General features: G+C 36.1%; 4 protein-coding genes across 6 annotated transcripts; 1 reads left to right on the top strand and 3 right to left on the bottom strand.

The window, feature by feature from the left end:
• Positions 1 to 465: 465 nt before the first annotated feature.
• LOC105212805 (proteasome subunit alpha type-7-B-like) lies at positions 466 to 1601 on the top strand. Its single transcript, XM_011185085.3, has 3 exons — positions 466 to 689; positions 770 to 999; positions 1062 to 1601. The coding sequence occupies exons 1-3, from the start codon at positions 588 to 590 to the stop codon at positions 1489 to 1491; spliced, it is 762 nt and encodes a 253-aa protein (XP_011183387.1). The 5' UTR covers positions 466 to 587; the 3' UTR covers positions 1492 to 1601.
• LOC105212806 (uncharacterized) lies at positions 1577 to 5095 on the bottom strand. Its single transcript, XM_011185086.3, has 10 exons — positions 4612 to 5095; positions 4382 to 4527; positions 4229 to 4317; positions 3697 to 4170; positions 2987 to 3633; positions 2813 to 2919; positions 2612 to 2731; positions 2343 to 2548; positions 2098 to 2284; positions 1577 to 2022 (listed from the first exon to the last, which is right to left on the bottom strand). The coding sequence occupies exons 1-10, from the start codon at positions 4710 to 4712 to the stop codon at positions 1670 to 1672; spliced, it is 2430 nt and encodes an 809-aa protein (XP_011183388.2). The 5' UTR covers positions 4713 to 5095; the 3' UTR covers positions 1577 to 1669.
• A 139-nt stretch (positions 5096 to 5234) lies between these two features.
• On the bottom strand, positions 5235 to 10611 carry LOC105212803 (myrosinase 1). 3 transcript variants are annotated; one of them, XM_011185083.3, is made up of 7 exons: positions 7334 to 7514; positions 6972 to 7266; positions 6383 to 6919; positions 5979 to 6313; positions 5787 to 5889; positions 5594 to 5697; positions 5235 to 5500 (listed from the first exon to the last, which is right to left on the bottom strand). In XM_011185083.3, the coding sequence occupies exons 1-7, from the start codon at positions 7417 to 7419 to the stop codon at positions 5371 to 5373; spliced, it is 1590 nt and encodes a 529-aa protein (XP_011183385.2). In that variant the 5' UTR covers positions 7420 to 7514; the 3' UTR covers positions 5235 to 5370. The 3 variants fall into 3 exon arrangements, 2 of the variants coding, with proteins under 2 accessions (XP_011183385.2, XP_011183386.2); XR_008471454.1 differs by lacking the exons at positions 5235 to 5500; positions 5594 to 5697; positions 5787 to 5889; positions 5979 to 6313; positions 6383 to 6919 and adding exons at positions 8626 to 8729; positions 8783 to 8885; positions 8970 to 9301; positions 9369 to 10197; positions 10260 to 10611 and having other exon boundaries at positions 7052 to 7266; positions 7334 to 8559; XM_011185084.3 differs by lacking the exon at positions 5594 to 5697 and having other exon boundaries at positions 7334 to 7531.
• Positions 10612 to 13890: 3279 nt separating this feature from the next.
• Positions 13891 to 16035, bottom strand: LOC128922187 (myrosinase 1-like). Its single transcript, XM_054231923.1, has 6 exons — positions 15915 to 16035; positions 14996 to 15824; positions 14596 to 14927; positions 14422 to 14524; positions 14265 to 14368; positions 13891 to 14198 (listed from the first exon to the last, which is right to left on the bottom strand). The coding sequence occupies exons 1-6, from the start codon at positions 15941 to 15943 to the stop codon at positions 13991 to 13993; spliced, it is 1605 nt and encodes a 534-aa protein (XP_054087898.1). The 5' UTR covers positions 15944 to 16035; the 3' UTR covers positions 13891 to 13990.
• Between the last annotated feature and the right edge of the window lie 804 nt (positions 16036 to 16839).

The raw sequence follows: 16839 nt of genomic DNA, 5'->3' as shown, positions 1-16839 counted from the left end.
TTTTTTTGTATAAAAACATTAAATGTATCTAAAATATTTCGCAAATATTTGTGTAATGACTTGTAAAAGCTAAGTATTTCGTAACGCGCCTATATTGCAACCACAGAGATGGGGAGGAAGAGCAATATATACGCAATTAACATTTGTTATGAATAATGTTTTTCATTAATATTTTCTTTCCAAATCCACAAGAATATTGCCATTTTGTAGTGCGTGTATTTAAAACTCTGTGTCGAAATACGTACTAAATCGAACAAGTGATTATTTTGCTACTTGTTTGCTTATACAATGCCGGGTAAAGAGTCGTTTATGTAGATTTATGTTATTTAGAGTGATCTATTTTCAGTTGGACTTTAAAAAGTGACGTTCTCTGGTGACGTGTGATTTAATTATTTACGAGCGCCATCTGCATGTGAATTTGAATATTGAATGCAACCTCAGTCCGGCAACTATAACAAAAGCAAGACTAAAAGCTGGCAATACTCTTCGGCGAAGCTGACAAACACTTTTTCAGTTATTGTAATTATTGCCGCAGAACATTTACATTAGTTTTTATCAGAATTTGTGAAATATAAAGTTTTAGCAAAATGTCTGCACGTTATGATCGCGCTGTTACTATTTTCTCCCCAGATGGTCATTTGTTACAAGTGGAGTACGCTCAGGAAGCAGTGCGTCGAGGATCTTCTGCTGTAAGTAACCTTAACCTCCCATGAATATAATTATCCTTTCGAATGGAGACCAAATAATACAGCTTATACAAACTCTTCAGGTTGGAGTACGAGGAAAAGATGTGGTAGTGTTGGGTGTAGAAAAAAAATCAATGCCTACTTTACAACTGGATCGAACAGTTCAGAAAATTTGCACTTTGGATGAACATGTAATAATAGCATTTGCCGGGTTAACTGCTGATGCTCGTATTCTTATTAATCGAGCTAGAGTCGAATGCCAAAGTCACAAATTGAATGTGGAAGATCCTGTAACCTTGGAATACATTACTCGGTAAGATTGATTATTATAGAAAAAAGTCGAGGGAAAAGTTGACGGAAATATTTATCTCCTAGGTACATTGCGCAATTAAAACAGAAGTACACACAAAGCAATGGTAGGCGACCATTTGGAATATCGTGTTTGATAGCTGGATTCGACAGTAATGGCGAACCACACCTTTACCAGACTGAGCCATCTGGAAATTATTATGAGTGGAAGGCTAACGCTGTTGGTCGAGCGGCAAAAACAGTCCGCGAGTATTTAGAAAAGCACTACAAGGAGGAAAGTGTTGCAGAAGAAGACTCGGCGGTGAGGCTCACAATAAAAGCACTGCGTGAGGTAGCACAGTCCAGTGGGAATTTAGAAATCGTTGTAATGAAAAAGCCTGAAAAACCCGGTGACGCACCAAAACTTGTAACTCTTTCTGCAGAAGAAGTAAAAAAACACGTTGAAGCTATTAAACAGGAAAAAGAAGAAAACGAGAAGAAAACCCAGAAAAAGTAAATGTATTTAACTTCGTTTCCATATAACCTTCGTTTTTTCTTTTCAAAGCTTAAAAATTCTGTAACCGGAAATAAAATATATTGAATAAAGATTTGTACAATCCACGTCTATATTATTTCGTGTATACGTAAATATCACATTGGCTTATTTTATATAAACATGTATTTTATATCTTATTTTAAATGAGATCACTAGGAGATAATTGCGATTCACCTTCTGCTAAATATATTTGCATTGCTCTATATAATAGAGATATCCCAAACATTTTCTTTTCTTTCATGGTCCAAGTTTGCGCTGGACCGTAGTAGTCGCCACGTTTGTGATTTGTTAAATGCTGTACTCCAAATGCATCGATTATGGCCGCCTCACGTGTATAAGCTTCCGAAGGCAATATGTTGTGAAAGACGTGAAGGCACACCACACCTTTACCACACCTCCAAATATCCAGAATTCGCTCTAATTTCTTGTTATCCAAAGGTTTCTGGATATTTGTTTTGAAAATATCCAGGCAAATGGTTTGTTTTCGAATAGCTGGAATAAGAGTAATTTAAGTCATTTTCAGGAACTCAATGTTACATTTTGTGTCTTATCTAGTTTATATTTTACATGAGACTTTTTGTCGCTGTGACTGAACAACATCTGTTCTGGAACTTGTAATCTTGTGCTGACTATGGAGGCGAGAATGCAATTTCATAGCTTCATATAAATGGGAATACGGACGTGAAGTTTTCCCTTTCCCGACATAGAACACTGATTCCAGGAAACGTATCCAAGCTTTGTGCGTGTCGATATACTAGGTGCACGAAAATTATATAATTATTTTCTGAATACTTCTTTGGTTAATGACGTACCATGCTTTCTCCTGGTAAATTACAAGATATTCGAGGATCAATTAGCATATATATAAAACTTTGCTTTAGGTGGCCCTCTCTCAATTTATGTTTATTTTGTAAATTAGCAAAGTATTCAGTTGATTTACATTCATACTGCTGGTACTCTGGTATTAAGGAAAAATATTCCGGAGAACGTATAGTGCGTTGTAATTCCACAGATAATTCTAATTAATATAAAAAAATTAGCAACTGATGCTATATATGTATATATTGCAAAAAAATCATACTTGCACTGTCAGAGACGCTTTGTTTTCCATTTGCATTTATCTTCACTATTTCCGGCGCATTCCTTCTATATTTTATAAGCCTTTTTATGTAAAGCCTTTTTGTGCTCTTTGTTATTGGACCTTGAATAGTTGTTATCGTTTAATATCAATAACTAGTATTATACAAATACATATATATGTAAAAATAAATATATAAGTTACCAGGACGATCGCCAAAATGAGTCAGTTCAGCACGTAGTTCATCAGTTTCGTAATCCAAAATATGTGTCTCATTAGTCGACACTGTACTGTCCAAAATTTGTTGATCGCTTCAAAATAGAAATTTAAATATTCTACAATCATTTAAAACAAATCGTTGTATTTGAGTTGTTATACCGATTGGTTGCTTGGTTACGACTACTTAGAAGTTTAGTTTCGTAGAATACCAGCCCATTCTCATCATCCGTATGAACGTAAGCTTCAGCCATTTGTAATATATAATCCCCTGTTGGACTCTTTTCAGGTTTTTCTTTTAAATCGTTCTCTGGTGATTTTTCTGCACATTTTTTCGTAGGTTGATCATTCATGCCTTGACAGAGTTCGTCCTCTATTATTGCAGGCACTGTATGATAACTACTATCAGGCTCCGGGCCAAAATCTTGATCTTCTTCATCCAATACATGGGCCTGTGCTGCTTTTTGTATTATAGCGCCCAAAGAGAGATTTGAATTCATAATAGGTTTTGTCTCAGATTCATTATCTTCTGAAACTAGTTTCTCATTTTCTTTTAGAATTGTGTTAGTAAAGTTAAGGTGATCACTTTTCATTAGTTCGTCCACCATTTCATCTACATCTGTGTAACATCTCAAAATTGATCTTTTAACACGTGAGCACTCAACTTTTTTACGCCATGCTTCGATCATTGAAATGCAGGAGTGATCTAAATTAGATGATGCCTTTGAAAGTTCTTTCAAATTTGACTCAGTAAGATGAAATACGTTAATAGATGATTGTGGGTCAGTTGAGACCTCTGCTTTAGCTTCCTGGTGATAAAGTTGGATGTTTAGAAATAAATAAGTCTATAGGCGTAACCTTTTACTCATTACCTCAGAGTTTGATTCTTGCTTTTCTAAATTCTCATACTTAAGACTAGGCGTTTTATCCTTAGAGCCTGGCGTAGATCCAACTGGCGGAAATATTGGTTGTGGTCGGTGTCGGCGATGGGTTATATTTATATAATATGGGGATGTCACATCATAATTGTAGTGAACTCGGTTCGGTGTGTACTTATTATTGGGTGTAGCTGGGTTTCCTGAATCATTAATAAGTACGTTGGAGAGCATTCTGTTAATGGGTGTCACACTGGATACTCGTTCTTCCTGTTTAGCTAATTCCCCTTTTGTGGAAAAGTTACTATTATCAGTGGCATATTCTACTGATTTTTTGCGAACAAGTTCATATTTGTGTTGAAAAATATGATCTCGAATTGCCTCCAACACCTCAAAGTGGCATTCTTCGATAGCGTAATGTATAGGTGTTTTGCGTTCATCATCCAGTAAATCATGTCGAGCTCCATGTTTCTAAATTTGGATGAAATTAGTTTCCCTGGTAATAGGTTCATAAGAAGTACACACTTACCAAAAGTAAATTCACTATAACTACACGGCCAAATATCGCAGCTACATGCAAGGGTGTCATATTCTCATTTGACCGAACATTGGCGTCAGCTTAGTTTGTAAAGAAATGCATGTATGAATTTAAAGACATGGTAAATGCTATAACTAAACTTACCGCCATCTTGGAGAAATAGCTTTATAATGTCCGCAGCGACTGTCGCATTCTCCATTCCACATGCATAATGAAGGGGTGATATACCGCGCTCGATAGGGACGTAACTCGCATCTACTTTATTTTTAGCTATTATGGCGTATATATCACTAACAACGTAAATTTATTTAGATGTAAATTAGTATTTATATACAAAACAATTACAATGTACGACATTTAGCACCCGTTGTTACCTCTCGTTTCCATCCTCCAATGCGTCCAATAAAATTAGGGCGATAAAATTTGCCCGTTGGTCTACTTGAAAGTTTGTCATTTCTAAATCCTTACCACTCATAATTGTTTAGCGAAATTAATTAATTAAAATTCTAGAAGTTTTTTCTTAATTTTATTTAGTTCTTCTCAACTTTATTTTGATGATACTGTTTATCGCGGCTTTTATCTAATATTTTGGTTTAAATCAGTGATGCATTCATTGACGTTCCACACTTATTTTGTTTCGTACTGTACCACAACTGTCTTCCGTAAACCATGATTATTTGCACTTTGTGGGAGCCATCGATAATTTATATGCACATTTGAACATACACTGGTTCAATGTAATATCCTTAATTGACGAATTCCTTTAAACATCCACTTTCTTTCAGCGCTCTGAGCATTTCCTTAATGTTTTAAATTGATTTTCTATTTCCGATCGGCATATCTTAATATTAATACACATGTCGATCGCTTTTGAAAAATCTCTCTGATTCAATTACGGACCTACCATGTTGCGAAGGATTTAAATTTAGATAATCTAGATCTTATTAAGTGATCGCTCCCACGGATTTACAGGCATATAGCCACCCTCTACATTAAATTCAACTTCGACAATTTATTTATTTAATGCACGAATATATTTATAATCAAATCACAAAAGCCACTTTCACAACATTGACATGTGCGGATGTTTGTGAGTACCTTTGTAGGTTTATTGTTCAACTTGCACTTGCTTTTCACACGAAATTGTCACTTGATGGCACTTTCCGACTTTCAATGACACTCCGGTAATAAGGGGCTGACTTTTTGGCAACACGCTCTTTACCTTTGCTTGTCATGTTCACGTAATAGAGACCGAACTTTTCGCTGCAACGAAATTAGAGTTTATTTTTGATTAAAGGTGTCGCTAGCACGCAATCGCAAAACTATAAGGGGGACACAAATAATGCACAAACTTACGTAAAACCCCTATTCCACTCAAAGTTATCGATTAAACTCCAATGTGTGTAGTGCGTTACTTTACACCCGTCGTTTATGGCATTCAGTACGGCTTGCAAATGGGACTGGAAATTATAATATGTACTTATGTATATACATATATATATGCATATATATCCGAAGATGTCTAATTGGTCAGGTCGTTCAAATTTACCTTGAGATAATCAATGCGACCTGTGTCATCCAACTCGCCATCGTCAGACCAACCATTCTCCGTAACGTACACCTCGACATTGTTGTAGTTATCGCGAATCCACCTACATATGTATATAAACAAAAAAATATCTCCGTTAATACAACTATATCAAGGAGTTTCTGGGCTTTCTTGTTCATATCTGCGACTCACTTCAAGATGTCTTCTAAGCCCCGCGGTACACAATACAGCCAGTCAGATTTAGCACGTTTCCATCTCTTGTCCACCGAGTATTTGAGGCGTGAGTCATGTTCCCATGAGGGAATTTCGCCTCCTGGAGGATCGGCCATGTGGACAAATCGAGAGCTGTAATAATTGAGTCCCAGAAAGTCAGCTGAACCTTTTATAATCTTCGACCAGTGCAAGCTGAGGGGGCGTAAACGCGACCATGCAAGTCCCTCTTTCATGCTGTTGCTTGTGATGTCTTCGATAATGGTATAAGGATAATTGCCTGATTCGCCAAATATGGGGTGCGCCAACCAACCTAGCTATATTTAATATACACATTACAGGGATATAATTTAAATTCCATATACAATGACAGTTAAAAGTTTCACCGAATATTGCATTGCGCGATCCACAATATTTTCTGAGCCAACATTTTTGGTGTTCGGGTAGTAGAAACGACTGCTGATGGTGACGCCCACTTTGCCATTTTGAAGATTAGAATACTTTGCTTTATAAAGGCGATAAGCGGAGGCATGAGCCTTCAGAGTATTATCCATACATAAGTAGTCGGCAACACCGGGTGCGTGGACCATCGGCGGGAAATCCCCATTGCCGTAGCCCGGTACACAATAGTCGAAGGGTTCGTTGAATGTTATCCACTTTTTCACACGATCACCAAAGGTTTTGAATAAAAAATCGGCATAATAGCGGAAATACTTAATCACAATGTCGTTGGTAAAACCGCCGAATTTTGTGAGCTCTTCTGGCATATCATAGTGGAACATTGTTACCATTGGCTCGATATTGTTTTCTATTAATTTATCGATCATCATATTGTAATAATCAATGGCCTTTTGATTGTGCACTCGAGTATCCGCCAAGGGCAGTATTCTAGGCCACGAAATGGAAAATCGATAGAAGTTAACCTTTAAGAGTTGCTTAGAGCACATATCATATAAATGTACACATTTAAGGCACCTTGAGTTCTTTCAATGCGATCAAGTCTTGAGCGAAGCGGTGATAAGACTCTGCAGCTTCGTCGCCGTTGGAATGATCAGCGATCCGTTCCGGATGCAAGTGGGTGTATGTATCCCAAACGGAGGGTCCTTTTCCATCTTCATTCCAAGCACCTTCGACCTGGTAAGCGGCCGTGGACACGCCAAAGAAAAACTCTTTCGGAAATTTCGAATAATTTCCTTTATGGTCTAAACTACAGTCGTCATATTCGTGAACGTATTGTGATTTAGCAATCGATGCACATGAGATCAATAAGCTGAAATTTGTACAAAGATTATAAATACGAACACATATATAATGAAAAAGATTCCCTCAAAAAATACCACAAAAGAAGTACATGTAGCTCCTTCATCTCAGCTTGCATTATCACTGCACCTAGAAGCGGGAGAAATACCACTGAATAAATCATCAAGTCAGCTATTTCTTATCTTTTTCCAGTTTTGACGGCTACTCATTGGTGCTCACAAGTCACAATGGAATGTGACTTGGTAATGAGTAATGAGTTGCATGCTTGCATTTAATGCAAAAACACTTGGAACAAATTATTCTTGGTGCGCTGAAATTTGTAGCTGAGGATCGAGTGCATCTCTCTGTGTTTTAATTTTCAAACGATCGCAGCTTCGTAGCCCCGATCATATTTGAACAATCAGTTCCTGTTTACAGTTTGTGGCTTGATATGTCGGCTTTCGCTGACTGACTGACTCACTGACTCACTGAACAACTGATAAGAATTATTAAGAATGAGACTGCAAGAGAGAACACTTTCCCTTCTGCGAGTATTTATTTTGAAATATACTGTGGCAGGCTTTCCCTGAACTTCATTATGTGAAATTAAATGTAAACAACTTTAAAGAAAGGAATGTAGAGGAATGTCAAACTAACTAACTAATTTGAATATATTTTGTGAATTCACTAATTGTCGAATGACGTTAAAAATGTCGTACTTGGACGCATTTGCACTTTCAATTTTTGAGTGGTTGATAATTTTTTTGCGTTATCGAATGAAAACATGCAAGAATTAGGAATTATTATAACATTTTGACACGAACGCACTTGAGATAATTTCGATTTCATTTCAATTTACACTTTACCAGAGTGCCACTATAAGATAAGATTATGTTGTTGGGGGCATACCCAATCCCACCCATTAGATGTCCAAAATATTATTTATTATTAGGCGAAGTTGTGAACCGTTGGCTATCTTCGGATCTAGTTAGTATCCGAAATATTTACGTGCTTTACTATGAAGAGTAAGAAGTATCAAAGTGAAGAGTAAAATAGTAATATCAATTCGAATACATCCGTTTATTTTGAAACATTACGGAACTCACAAATCTTCAATTAATTAAACAATACTCTTACTGTCATATATACACTGACTAGACTAACTACTATATAGCTCAAGCCGCAGGGACGAAGAGAAAGTGCTCCGCTCGCCACCGGAATTCTATGGCTTTCTATCACGCTCGTGTAAACTGAGGCTGATTTCTTGGGAATGCGCTCTTTGTTGGCACTTGTCATATTGACATAATAGAGACCAAACTTCTCACTGCAACGAAATGTAATTCACATAATTAAAACGTCTACAATCAATATATTTTAATTTGAAACTTACGTGTATCCCATATTCCATTCGAAATTATCTATTACACTCCAGTGAGTATAGTGTGTGACATTACATCCATCATTTATTGCGTTGAGAACGGCTTGCAAATGAGCCTGCAAAGTTCATAAGTTAATATAGACTCTGTTATGAATTTAATTTGTATTACCCTAAGATAGTCGATACGTTGAGGGTCCTCTAATTGTCCACCGTCGCTCCAACCGTTCTCCGTTACCAATACTTCAACGTTGTTGTAGTAGTCACGAATCCATCTAAGTTCAAAGAGAGAGAGAAATATAAAGATATATGTACATACATATAAAACTTTCTTCACTGTATTAAAACCGAATACACACTTCAATAGATCTTCAAGTCCTTGCGGTACGCAGTATAGCCATTCAGATTTGGCGCGTCTCCATTTATCATCAAGTGAAAGCTTTATTTTTGAATCGTATTCCCTAGATGGTACTTCACCTCCGGGGGGTGTAGCTATTTCAACATAATTGGAAGTATAATAATTAACTGCTAGAAAATCACCAGATCCTTTGATAATTTCGGACCAGGTACTGTTTATGACAGGCAGACGTGACTCTGCTAACCCCTCTATTTTACTGTTTTCACCGATGTCTTGTATCATGCCAGCTGGATAATTTCCTGTACTATAAATTGGATCAGCCAACCAACCAAGCTATTAACAATGAACACATTAAGTAGTAAACGAAAGACAAGTCTATATTTTTAGGTGAAATATTTACCTCATACTGCATTGCGCGGTCCACGGGCTCTTGAGAAGATTGACCATTTTTTCCAAAGAAAAAGCGTGTATTAATGGAAATACCTACTTTGCCCTTTTGGGAATTGTAATATTTCTCTCTATACGAACGATAAGCCAGTGCATGTGATCGCAATAAATAATCCATACAAATATAGTCCCCAACACCAGGGTTGTGCACCAGTGGAGGATACATAGCATCACCATATCCTCTTCCACAAAATACATAGGGCTCATTAAATGTGATCCATAATTTGACACGATCACCAAAAGTTTCATACAAGAAAGAAGCGTATTCCTCGAAATAATCAATAACTGAGCTATTTGTGAAGCCGCCGAACTCATTAAACGATTCGGGCATATCGTAATGGAACATTGTCACCATAGGCTTGATATTGTTCTGTAGGAGCTTATCGATTACCATATTATAGTAATCGATTCCTTTTTGATTTTTTACTGACGTATCTCCGTTGGGCAGCACCCTGGACCATGAAATAGAAAACCGATAGAAGTTCACTTTAAGCTCCTTCAATGCTGCCAAATCTTGATCGAAACGATGGTAAGATTCTGCGGCATCATCTCCTGAAGAATTATCACGAATTTTTTCGGGGTGTTCATGGGTATAAGTATCCCAGACGGAAGGTGCTTTGCCATCCTCATTCCATGCACCTTCAATTTGATAAGCCGCCGTTGACACGCCGAACGAAAACTCTTTCGGAAACTCAATATTTTCACCTTTATGAGCCAATTCACATGGCTTTGCGCTATTATCGCTGTCGAAATCTGCAAATGATCCACAGAGGAAACATGCCCTGAAACAGATGGTAGACCGATGATACGAATATTGTGTCCGTATTTTAGCCGTTTCACTTACCAGAGAAGAACAAAGGTTTGAACCTTCATTATGTGAACTCTTTATCTACCACAACTAGAAAGCGAACAACTGCGGTATTCCGGTACAGCTGGTTTACCTTTACCAAATATGCCTTAGAGCCAGTGCTAGTCTTTATATACCATTTTGTAGCGTTATTTTCAATTATAAGATAATTATTTAATTGTCACATCAAGAATTAAGTATTTACTATCGGAACCATTTGAAAGCTGTCTTGAATTTGCGAGATATATCCACTTAGTTAGAAGCACTTTCATCTTTCCTTGGGGTAAGATCATTTCATATTGTTTACAGTTAAATGAAATGAAATCGGTATCAATGCTGTCAAAGAACTGATTAAAATGTATAGCAGATATGCCCGTAAGTGGTTTCCCATAACTGCAGTATTTGCTCGTATCAGATAAATGAGTTTATGGAACGCCTTTAGTTTGAATAAGCAACTACGATTTTACGATTTTTTCGCTATTAGCGTCACTTTTTAAATTGTCGTTCTGTTCTATAAATGTATCTCCATTCGGAAATAATAAAGGGTTTTCCAATAAGAGCTTCTCAACAAACAAATACAAGAACAAAGCTCAGACTTTTTATATTCTCTTTTACATTTTATACTATTACAATTTGCAAAACGTGGAAACATTTTTTTTTAGCAACTTTGTTGCGAAAGTATAAAAATGTTTGAATATAGTTGAAGATACAGGGACGATAAAATGCTGCTGATTTTTTGGGAATGCGCTCTTTGTTGACACTTGTCATATTTGTACAATAAAGACCAAACTTCTCACTGCAACGAAATTTAATTAATTGATTTTAGAGGGTCTCTAATCGAGTTAGTTGCAACACTTATGTGAATCCCTTATTCCATTCGAAATTATCCAATGCACTCCAGTGAGTAAAGTGTGTGATATTACAATTTAATTTTACATAAACAAGTATCAGATTACAAATATTTATGTGTCTTATCGTCGACAAATGCAAATACATTCTTAGTTAATTAATTAGAAGATGATACTTGCATTTTTTACGCAAAAGGTCATTTCGGTAATTTATCCGGTTGGGATACGTTTAGTATTACCCATATCAATTACCCACATATTTAAGCAATGCCGGTATTTACAACAGAGTGTGGATGATTAGTATAAATAAATTAGCTTTGGGCAACTAGAGCCTTCTGGACCTTCTTCGAGGAATATTTTCGTGTAACTTGTAATAGGGAGTGCAAAAAGAAGATTACCAAAAGGACCATTCGTTCTGACGTTTCCAAATTTGTGAATTTCGTTACAGTAAGACCAATCAAAGGCACTTTGGCGATCCACAATGTTTGTTCTTTTCCTATTGAAAAATAAATTAGTAATAGAGAGAGGTTATAATACGATAAAGCGGTCGGTTCGAATTAAAAACAATCTACATATTTCTTGAAACTTGGAAGACTCAAGCCATTTTGAAGATAATAATCCAACAAATGCTTAAATATTGAAGAGCTCAATGACATAATAACGGGGAGGAGGTTGCAATTAGATAAGATAAGATCATAATGTTATTTCTTGTTTGGGCTGATGGATGGAGAGCACGCGTCAATGCAAGCTGTTTTGTTTACAGTTAAATGAAATGAAATCACTACAAATGATGTCAAAGAATTGATTAAAATTTATTGCAGTCATGACAGTAAGTGGCTTTCCGAAACTTTTTATACTCTCGCAACAAAGTTGCTAAAGAGAATTTAATAGTTTTATTCACATAACGGTTGTTTGTAAGTCCTAAAACTAAACGAGTTAGATATAAGGATATATATACCAAAGTGATCAGGGTGACGAGTGAAGTTCAAATCCGGATGTCTGTCTGTCCATCCGTCTATCTGTCCTTCTGTCCGTCCGTGCAAGCTGTAACTTGAGTAAAAATTGAGTTATCTTAATGAAACTTGGTACACGTGTTTCTTGGCACCATAAGAAGGTTAAGTTCGAAGATGGGCGGAATCGGACCAATGCCACGCCCTCAAAATGGCGATAACCGAAAACCTATAAAGTGAGATAACTAAGCCATAAATTAAGCTATTGAAATAAAATTTGGTATGAAGAACTACACTATGAAGGGGCAAGTGGGCGTAACCCAGCCACTATTAAGTTTTTTGTACATATCTCGTAAACTACTAATTCTACATCAACGAAACTCTCAGAAGTCTTCAGGTGTTTCATTATACAGTCTAAAAATGGAGGACTTCAGATTATAACCACGCCCACCTTCCATACAAAGATTATGTTGAAAACTACTAAAAATGCTGTGATTCAGTAAGGAGAAGAAACCACCAGAAACCTTAAATTTTATTATAAAGAAGGTACAGAAGGGCTGCATTCAATATGGTATAAAAAATTTTAAACGGGCGTAGTTATACAGTCTAAAAATGAAGAAATCGGTTCACAACCACACCTACTATCTACATACTAGAACTTTGAAGTCAATCGGAAAAGTGAACATATCGGAACAGAGCTTTGCAAAAATACTGAATGCATAGTGCGGCATCGGTCTTTTAAAAATCGCCGAAATCGGACGGAAGACGGAAGTTTTCACGGCCGCATGTATCAAATTGTGAGTTTTATTAATAAAAATAAATAAATAAATTGCGAGAGTATAAAATGTTCAGTTATACCCGACCTTATACCTTATTTACATGTGAGATAAAAAAATTGTTGTTTTAATGACAAATTGACAATTTTCAACCAACCAGAAAGATCGTAGGTCATTAGGTCGTAGTCATTCAAGAATACTCGGTTTCAATTTAGGGTCGATCGGTCAATTTCTCGTTAAGTTATGATATCAGCAATTTTGAAAAACGTCGTTTCGAGAAAAACGCTAAAAACGCTAAAGATTCAACTATAGAGGTTTATACCTGCAAGAAATTTTTCAAATGAAGTGCTATTGATATTGCTGGAATGCCACCACATCATCTTAAGTTAAAGATTGGGCCATCTATTATTCTTCTGCGTTATTTGTATCCACCTCGATTATGCAACGGTACACGTTTGGTCATCAAAAAGACAATAGGAAATATTATTGAAGCAATAATTTAACTGGAAAGTTTAAAGGAGAATTGGTTCAGTTAACACCAATGCTACCGTCAGAATCTACCATACCCTTCAGAAGGCTGTAGATTCCAATTTGTTTGGCATTCGCTATGTCTAGTCAATCACTGTCCGTTTGCGGTTTAGATTTAGAAAATCCATGTTTATTTCATGGGCGACTATGTATGTATATGTTGTATGTTCACATTTGGAACCATCGAATCTATTTGTATTAAATAGAAACAGGTTAACGCAGAATATTGTGCAGCGATTATGGCTGAATTAAATTACAATAAAAATATCTTTAAAAATAAATTTTTATTTACCTTACCTTACTTCTTTATAGAAGCAAATGTTAGATGTTATCTAATAATAACTTTATGAGTATATTACTTACAAATTTGAATAAAAAATTACTTGAAATTAATATCAACTCTCATAAATCACAAATCATCTACAAATATTAATAACAATACTGACCACAACATGGAGTTTAATATCGGCACTTCCCATTTTGAACTATATTCATAGATAATAATTTCAATGTATTAAAAAAATAAACAAAATATAAATTATCCACAGAAGCGCGTGGCCGGATCTACTAGTTTATATAAGTATATGGATAAATACAATGATATGTATACGAGTATTTTGAAATGCTTAATTAAACAATACTGTTATTGTGATATATACACTGACTAGACTAACTACTATATAGCTTAAGCCGCAGGGACGAAGAGAAAGTGCTCCGCTCGCCTCCGGAATTATATGGCTTTCTATCACACTCTTGTAAACTGAGACTGATTTCTTGGGAATACGCTCTTTGTTGGCACTTGTCATATTTACATAATAGAGACCAAACTTCTGACTGCAACGAAATGTAATTCAAATAATTAAAATGTCTACAATCAATATATTTTAATTTGAAACTTACGTGTATCCCGTAACCCATTCGAAATTATCTATTGCACTCCAGTGAGTATAGTGTGTTACATTACATCCATCATTTATTGCGTTGAGAACGGCTTGCAAATGAGCCTGCAAAGTTCATGAGTAAATATAGATACTGTTATGAATTTAATTTGTATTACCCTAAGATAGTCGATACGTTGAGGGTCGTCTAATTGTCCATCGTCGCTCCAGCCGTTCTCCGTTACAAACACTTCAATATTGTTGTAGTTGTCACGAATCCATCTAAGTTCAAAGAGAGAGAGATAGAGATATAAAACCAAGCTTTCTTCACTGAATTTAAACCGAATACACACTTTAATAGATCTTCAAGTCCTTGCGGTACGCAATATAGCCATTGCGATTTGGCTTGCCTCCATTTATCATCTACTGAAACCTTTATTTTTGAATCGTATTGTCTAGATGGTACCTCACCTCCGGGGGGTGTAGCTATTTCAACATAATTGGAAGTGTAATAATTAACTGCTAGAAAATCACCAGATCCTTTGATAATTTCGGACCAGGTACTGTTTATGACAGGCAGACGTGACTCGGCTAACCCCTCAATCTTACTATTCTCCGCGATGTCTTGTATCATGCCAGCGGGATAGTTTCCTGTACTATAAATTGGATCAGCCAACCAACCAAGCTATTAACAATGAACACATTTAGCGGTAAACGAAAGACAATTCCTGGTTTTTATGTGAAATTATTTACCTCATACTGCATTGCACGGTCCACGAGCTCATCAGAGGATTGACCGTCTTTTCTATAGAAAAATTGAGTATTAATAGTAATACCTACTTTGCCCTTTTGAGAATTGTAATATTTCTCTTTATAGGAACGATAAGCCCGTGCATGTGATCGCAATAAATTATCCATACAAATATAGTCCCCAACACCAGGATTGTGCACCAGTGGAGGAAATATAGCAGTTGCATACCCACATCCACAAATTACATAGGGCTCGTTAAATGTGATCCATAATTTGACACGATCACCAAAAGTTTCATACAAGAAAGAAGCGTATGCCTCGAAATAATCCATAATTGAGCTATTTGCGAAGCCGCCGAACTTATTAATCGATTCCGGCAGATCGTAATGGAACATTGTCACCATAGGTTTGATATTATGTTGCAGTAGCTTATCGATTACCATGTTATAGTAATCGATTCCTTTTTGATTCTTCACTGAGGTATCTCCGTTGGGCAGCACCCTGGTCCATGAAATGGAAAACCTATAGAAGTTCACCTTAAGCTCCTTTAAGGCTGCCAAATCTTGATCGAAACGATGGTAAGATTCTGCGGCATCATCTCCTGTAGAATGATCACTAATTTGTTCGGGGTGTTCGTGAGTGAAAGTGTCAAAGACGGAAGGAGATTTGCCATCCTCATTCCATGCACCTTCGATTTGGTAAGCCGAGGTTGCCACGCCGAACGAAAAATCCTTCGGAAACTCAATATTTTCACCTTTATGAGCCAATTCACATGGCTTTGCGCTATTCTCGCTGTCGAAATCTGCAAATGATACACAGAGGAAACATGCCCTGAAACAGATGTAAGAACAGTATTGAGTTAGTGAATATGGTAGACCGATGATATGAATATTTTGTCCGTATTTTAGCCGTTTCATTTACCAGAGGAGAACAAAGGTTTGAACCTTCATTATGTGAACTTTTTATCTACCACAACTAGAAAGCGAACAACTGCGGTATTCCGGTACTGCTGGTTTACCTTCAACAAATATGCCGAAAGGAGGCCAATGCTGGTCTTTATATACCATTTTGTACCGGTATTTTTATAATAATTATAAGATAATTATTTAATTATCACGTCAGAAATTAAGTATTTATTATCGGAACCATATAAAAGCTTTCTTGGATTTGCGAAAAACCCACTTACTTAAAAGTACTTTCATCTCCTCTTGTGGTAAGGTCATTGCATATGGTTTACTATCACTGCTGTCAAATAACTGATTATAATTTATTGCGTGTGTATATGACCACTGACGTCTTGATAGTGTTCATCTGATAAATTCGTTTATGAATGTTTAATGCCTTAAGTTTTTATTGGCTATCTCGATTTTAGGAACAATTCTATTATTCGTTATTAGCGTTTCGTGTTCCCATACGAGTATAACATCGCTGATCTAAAACTTCCGGTGGACTTTATATCGTGCATATGTACCGGTTATTATCAAGAATGATAGAATACAAGATTACGACATTCGTTTTCCGTTAGCTTTTTCGAGTTTAATTTCCTGTCGCATGACGTCATAATACCCAGTGCACAAAACAATAAAACAAAGCCAAATGGTGGAAGTGAGCGGTTGTGCTTTATTATTATTTACAATTCTAAGTGAAAAATATATTAACCATATTAACTTGAAAAAGAAGTGCGCAATGGCGGAATTTAATAACAATAGTACAACAAAAATTCTATTTAAAGAGGTTTTTCACTTTCCTAACCAACAAAAAATTTGCCCAAAATAACGAACTTTTTGTAACAAAACAAACAATTTTAATGATAAATATGCATTATTATATATATAACGATTTTAAG

This window comes from Zeugodacus cucurbitae, chromosome 5, assembly GCF_028554725.1.
Source record: "Zeugodacus cucurbitae isolate PBARC_wt_2022May chromosome 5, idZeuCucr1.2, whole genome shotgun sequence".
Taxonomy (NCBI): Eukaryota; Metazoa; Arthropoda; class Insecta; order Diptera; family Tephritidae; genus Zeugodacus; species Zeugodacus cucurbitae.
Note: the sequence above shows the minus strand (reverse complement) of the source record. Positions and strands in the feature narration are given on the sequence as shown.

Excerpts from the sequence above, each read along its gene's own strand:
- LOC105212806 (XM_011185086.3), bottom strand. The coding sequence starts at position 4,712 with ATGAGTGGTAAGGATTTAGAAATGACAAACTTTCAAGTAGACCAACGG. Across the intron at positions 4,318-4,381 it reads GCTATTTCTCCAAGATGGCG|CTGACGCCAATGTTCGGTCA; the intron begins GTAAGTTTAGTT and ends TTACAAACTAAG. Across the intron at positions 2,023-2,097 it reads ACAGCGACAAAAAGTCTCAT|CTATTCGAAAACAAACCATT; the intron begins GTAAAATATAAA and ends CTCTTATTCCAG.
- LOC105212803 (XM_011185083.3), bottom strand. The coding sequence starts at position 7,419 with ATGATTTATTCAGTGGTATTTCTCCCGCTTCTAGGTGCAGTGATAATG. Across the intron at positions 6,920-6,971 it reads TCGCATTGAAAGAACTCAAG|GTTAACTTCTATCGATTTTC; the intron begins GTGCCTTAAATG and ends CAACTCTTAAAG. Across the intron at positions 6,314-6,382 it reads ATCGCGCAATGCAATATTCG|CTAGGTTGGTTGGCGCACCC; the intron begins GTGAAACTTTTA and ends TATTAAATATAG.
- LOC128922187 (XM_054231923.1), bottom strand. The coding sequence starts at position 15,943 with ATGAAGGTTCAAACCTTTGTTCTCCTCTG. Across the intron at positions 15,825-15,914 it reads CAAACCTTTGTTCTCCTCTG|GGCATGTTTCCTCTGTGTAT; the intron begins GTAAATGAAACG and ends CATCTGTTTCAG. Across the intron at positions 14,525-14,595 it reads GGACTTGAAGATCTATTAAA|ATGGATTCGTGACAACTACA; the intron begins GTGTGTATTCGG and ends CTTTGAACTTAG.
- LOC105212805 (XM_011185085.3), top strand. The coding sequence starts at position 588 with ATGTCTGCACGTTATGATCGCGCTGTTACTATTTTCTCCCCAGATGGT. Across the intron at positions 690-769 it reads TGCGTCGAGGATCTTCTGCT|GTTGGAGTACGAGGAAAAGA; the intron begins GTAAGTAACCTT and ends CAAACTCTTCAG. Across the intron at positions 1,000-1,061 it reads ACCTTGGAATACATTACTCG|GTACATTGCGCAATTAAAAC; the intron begins GTAAGATTGATT and ends TTTATCTCCTAG.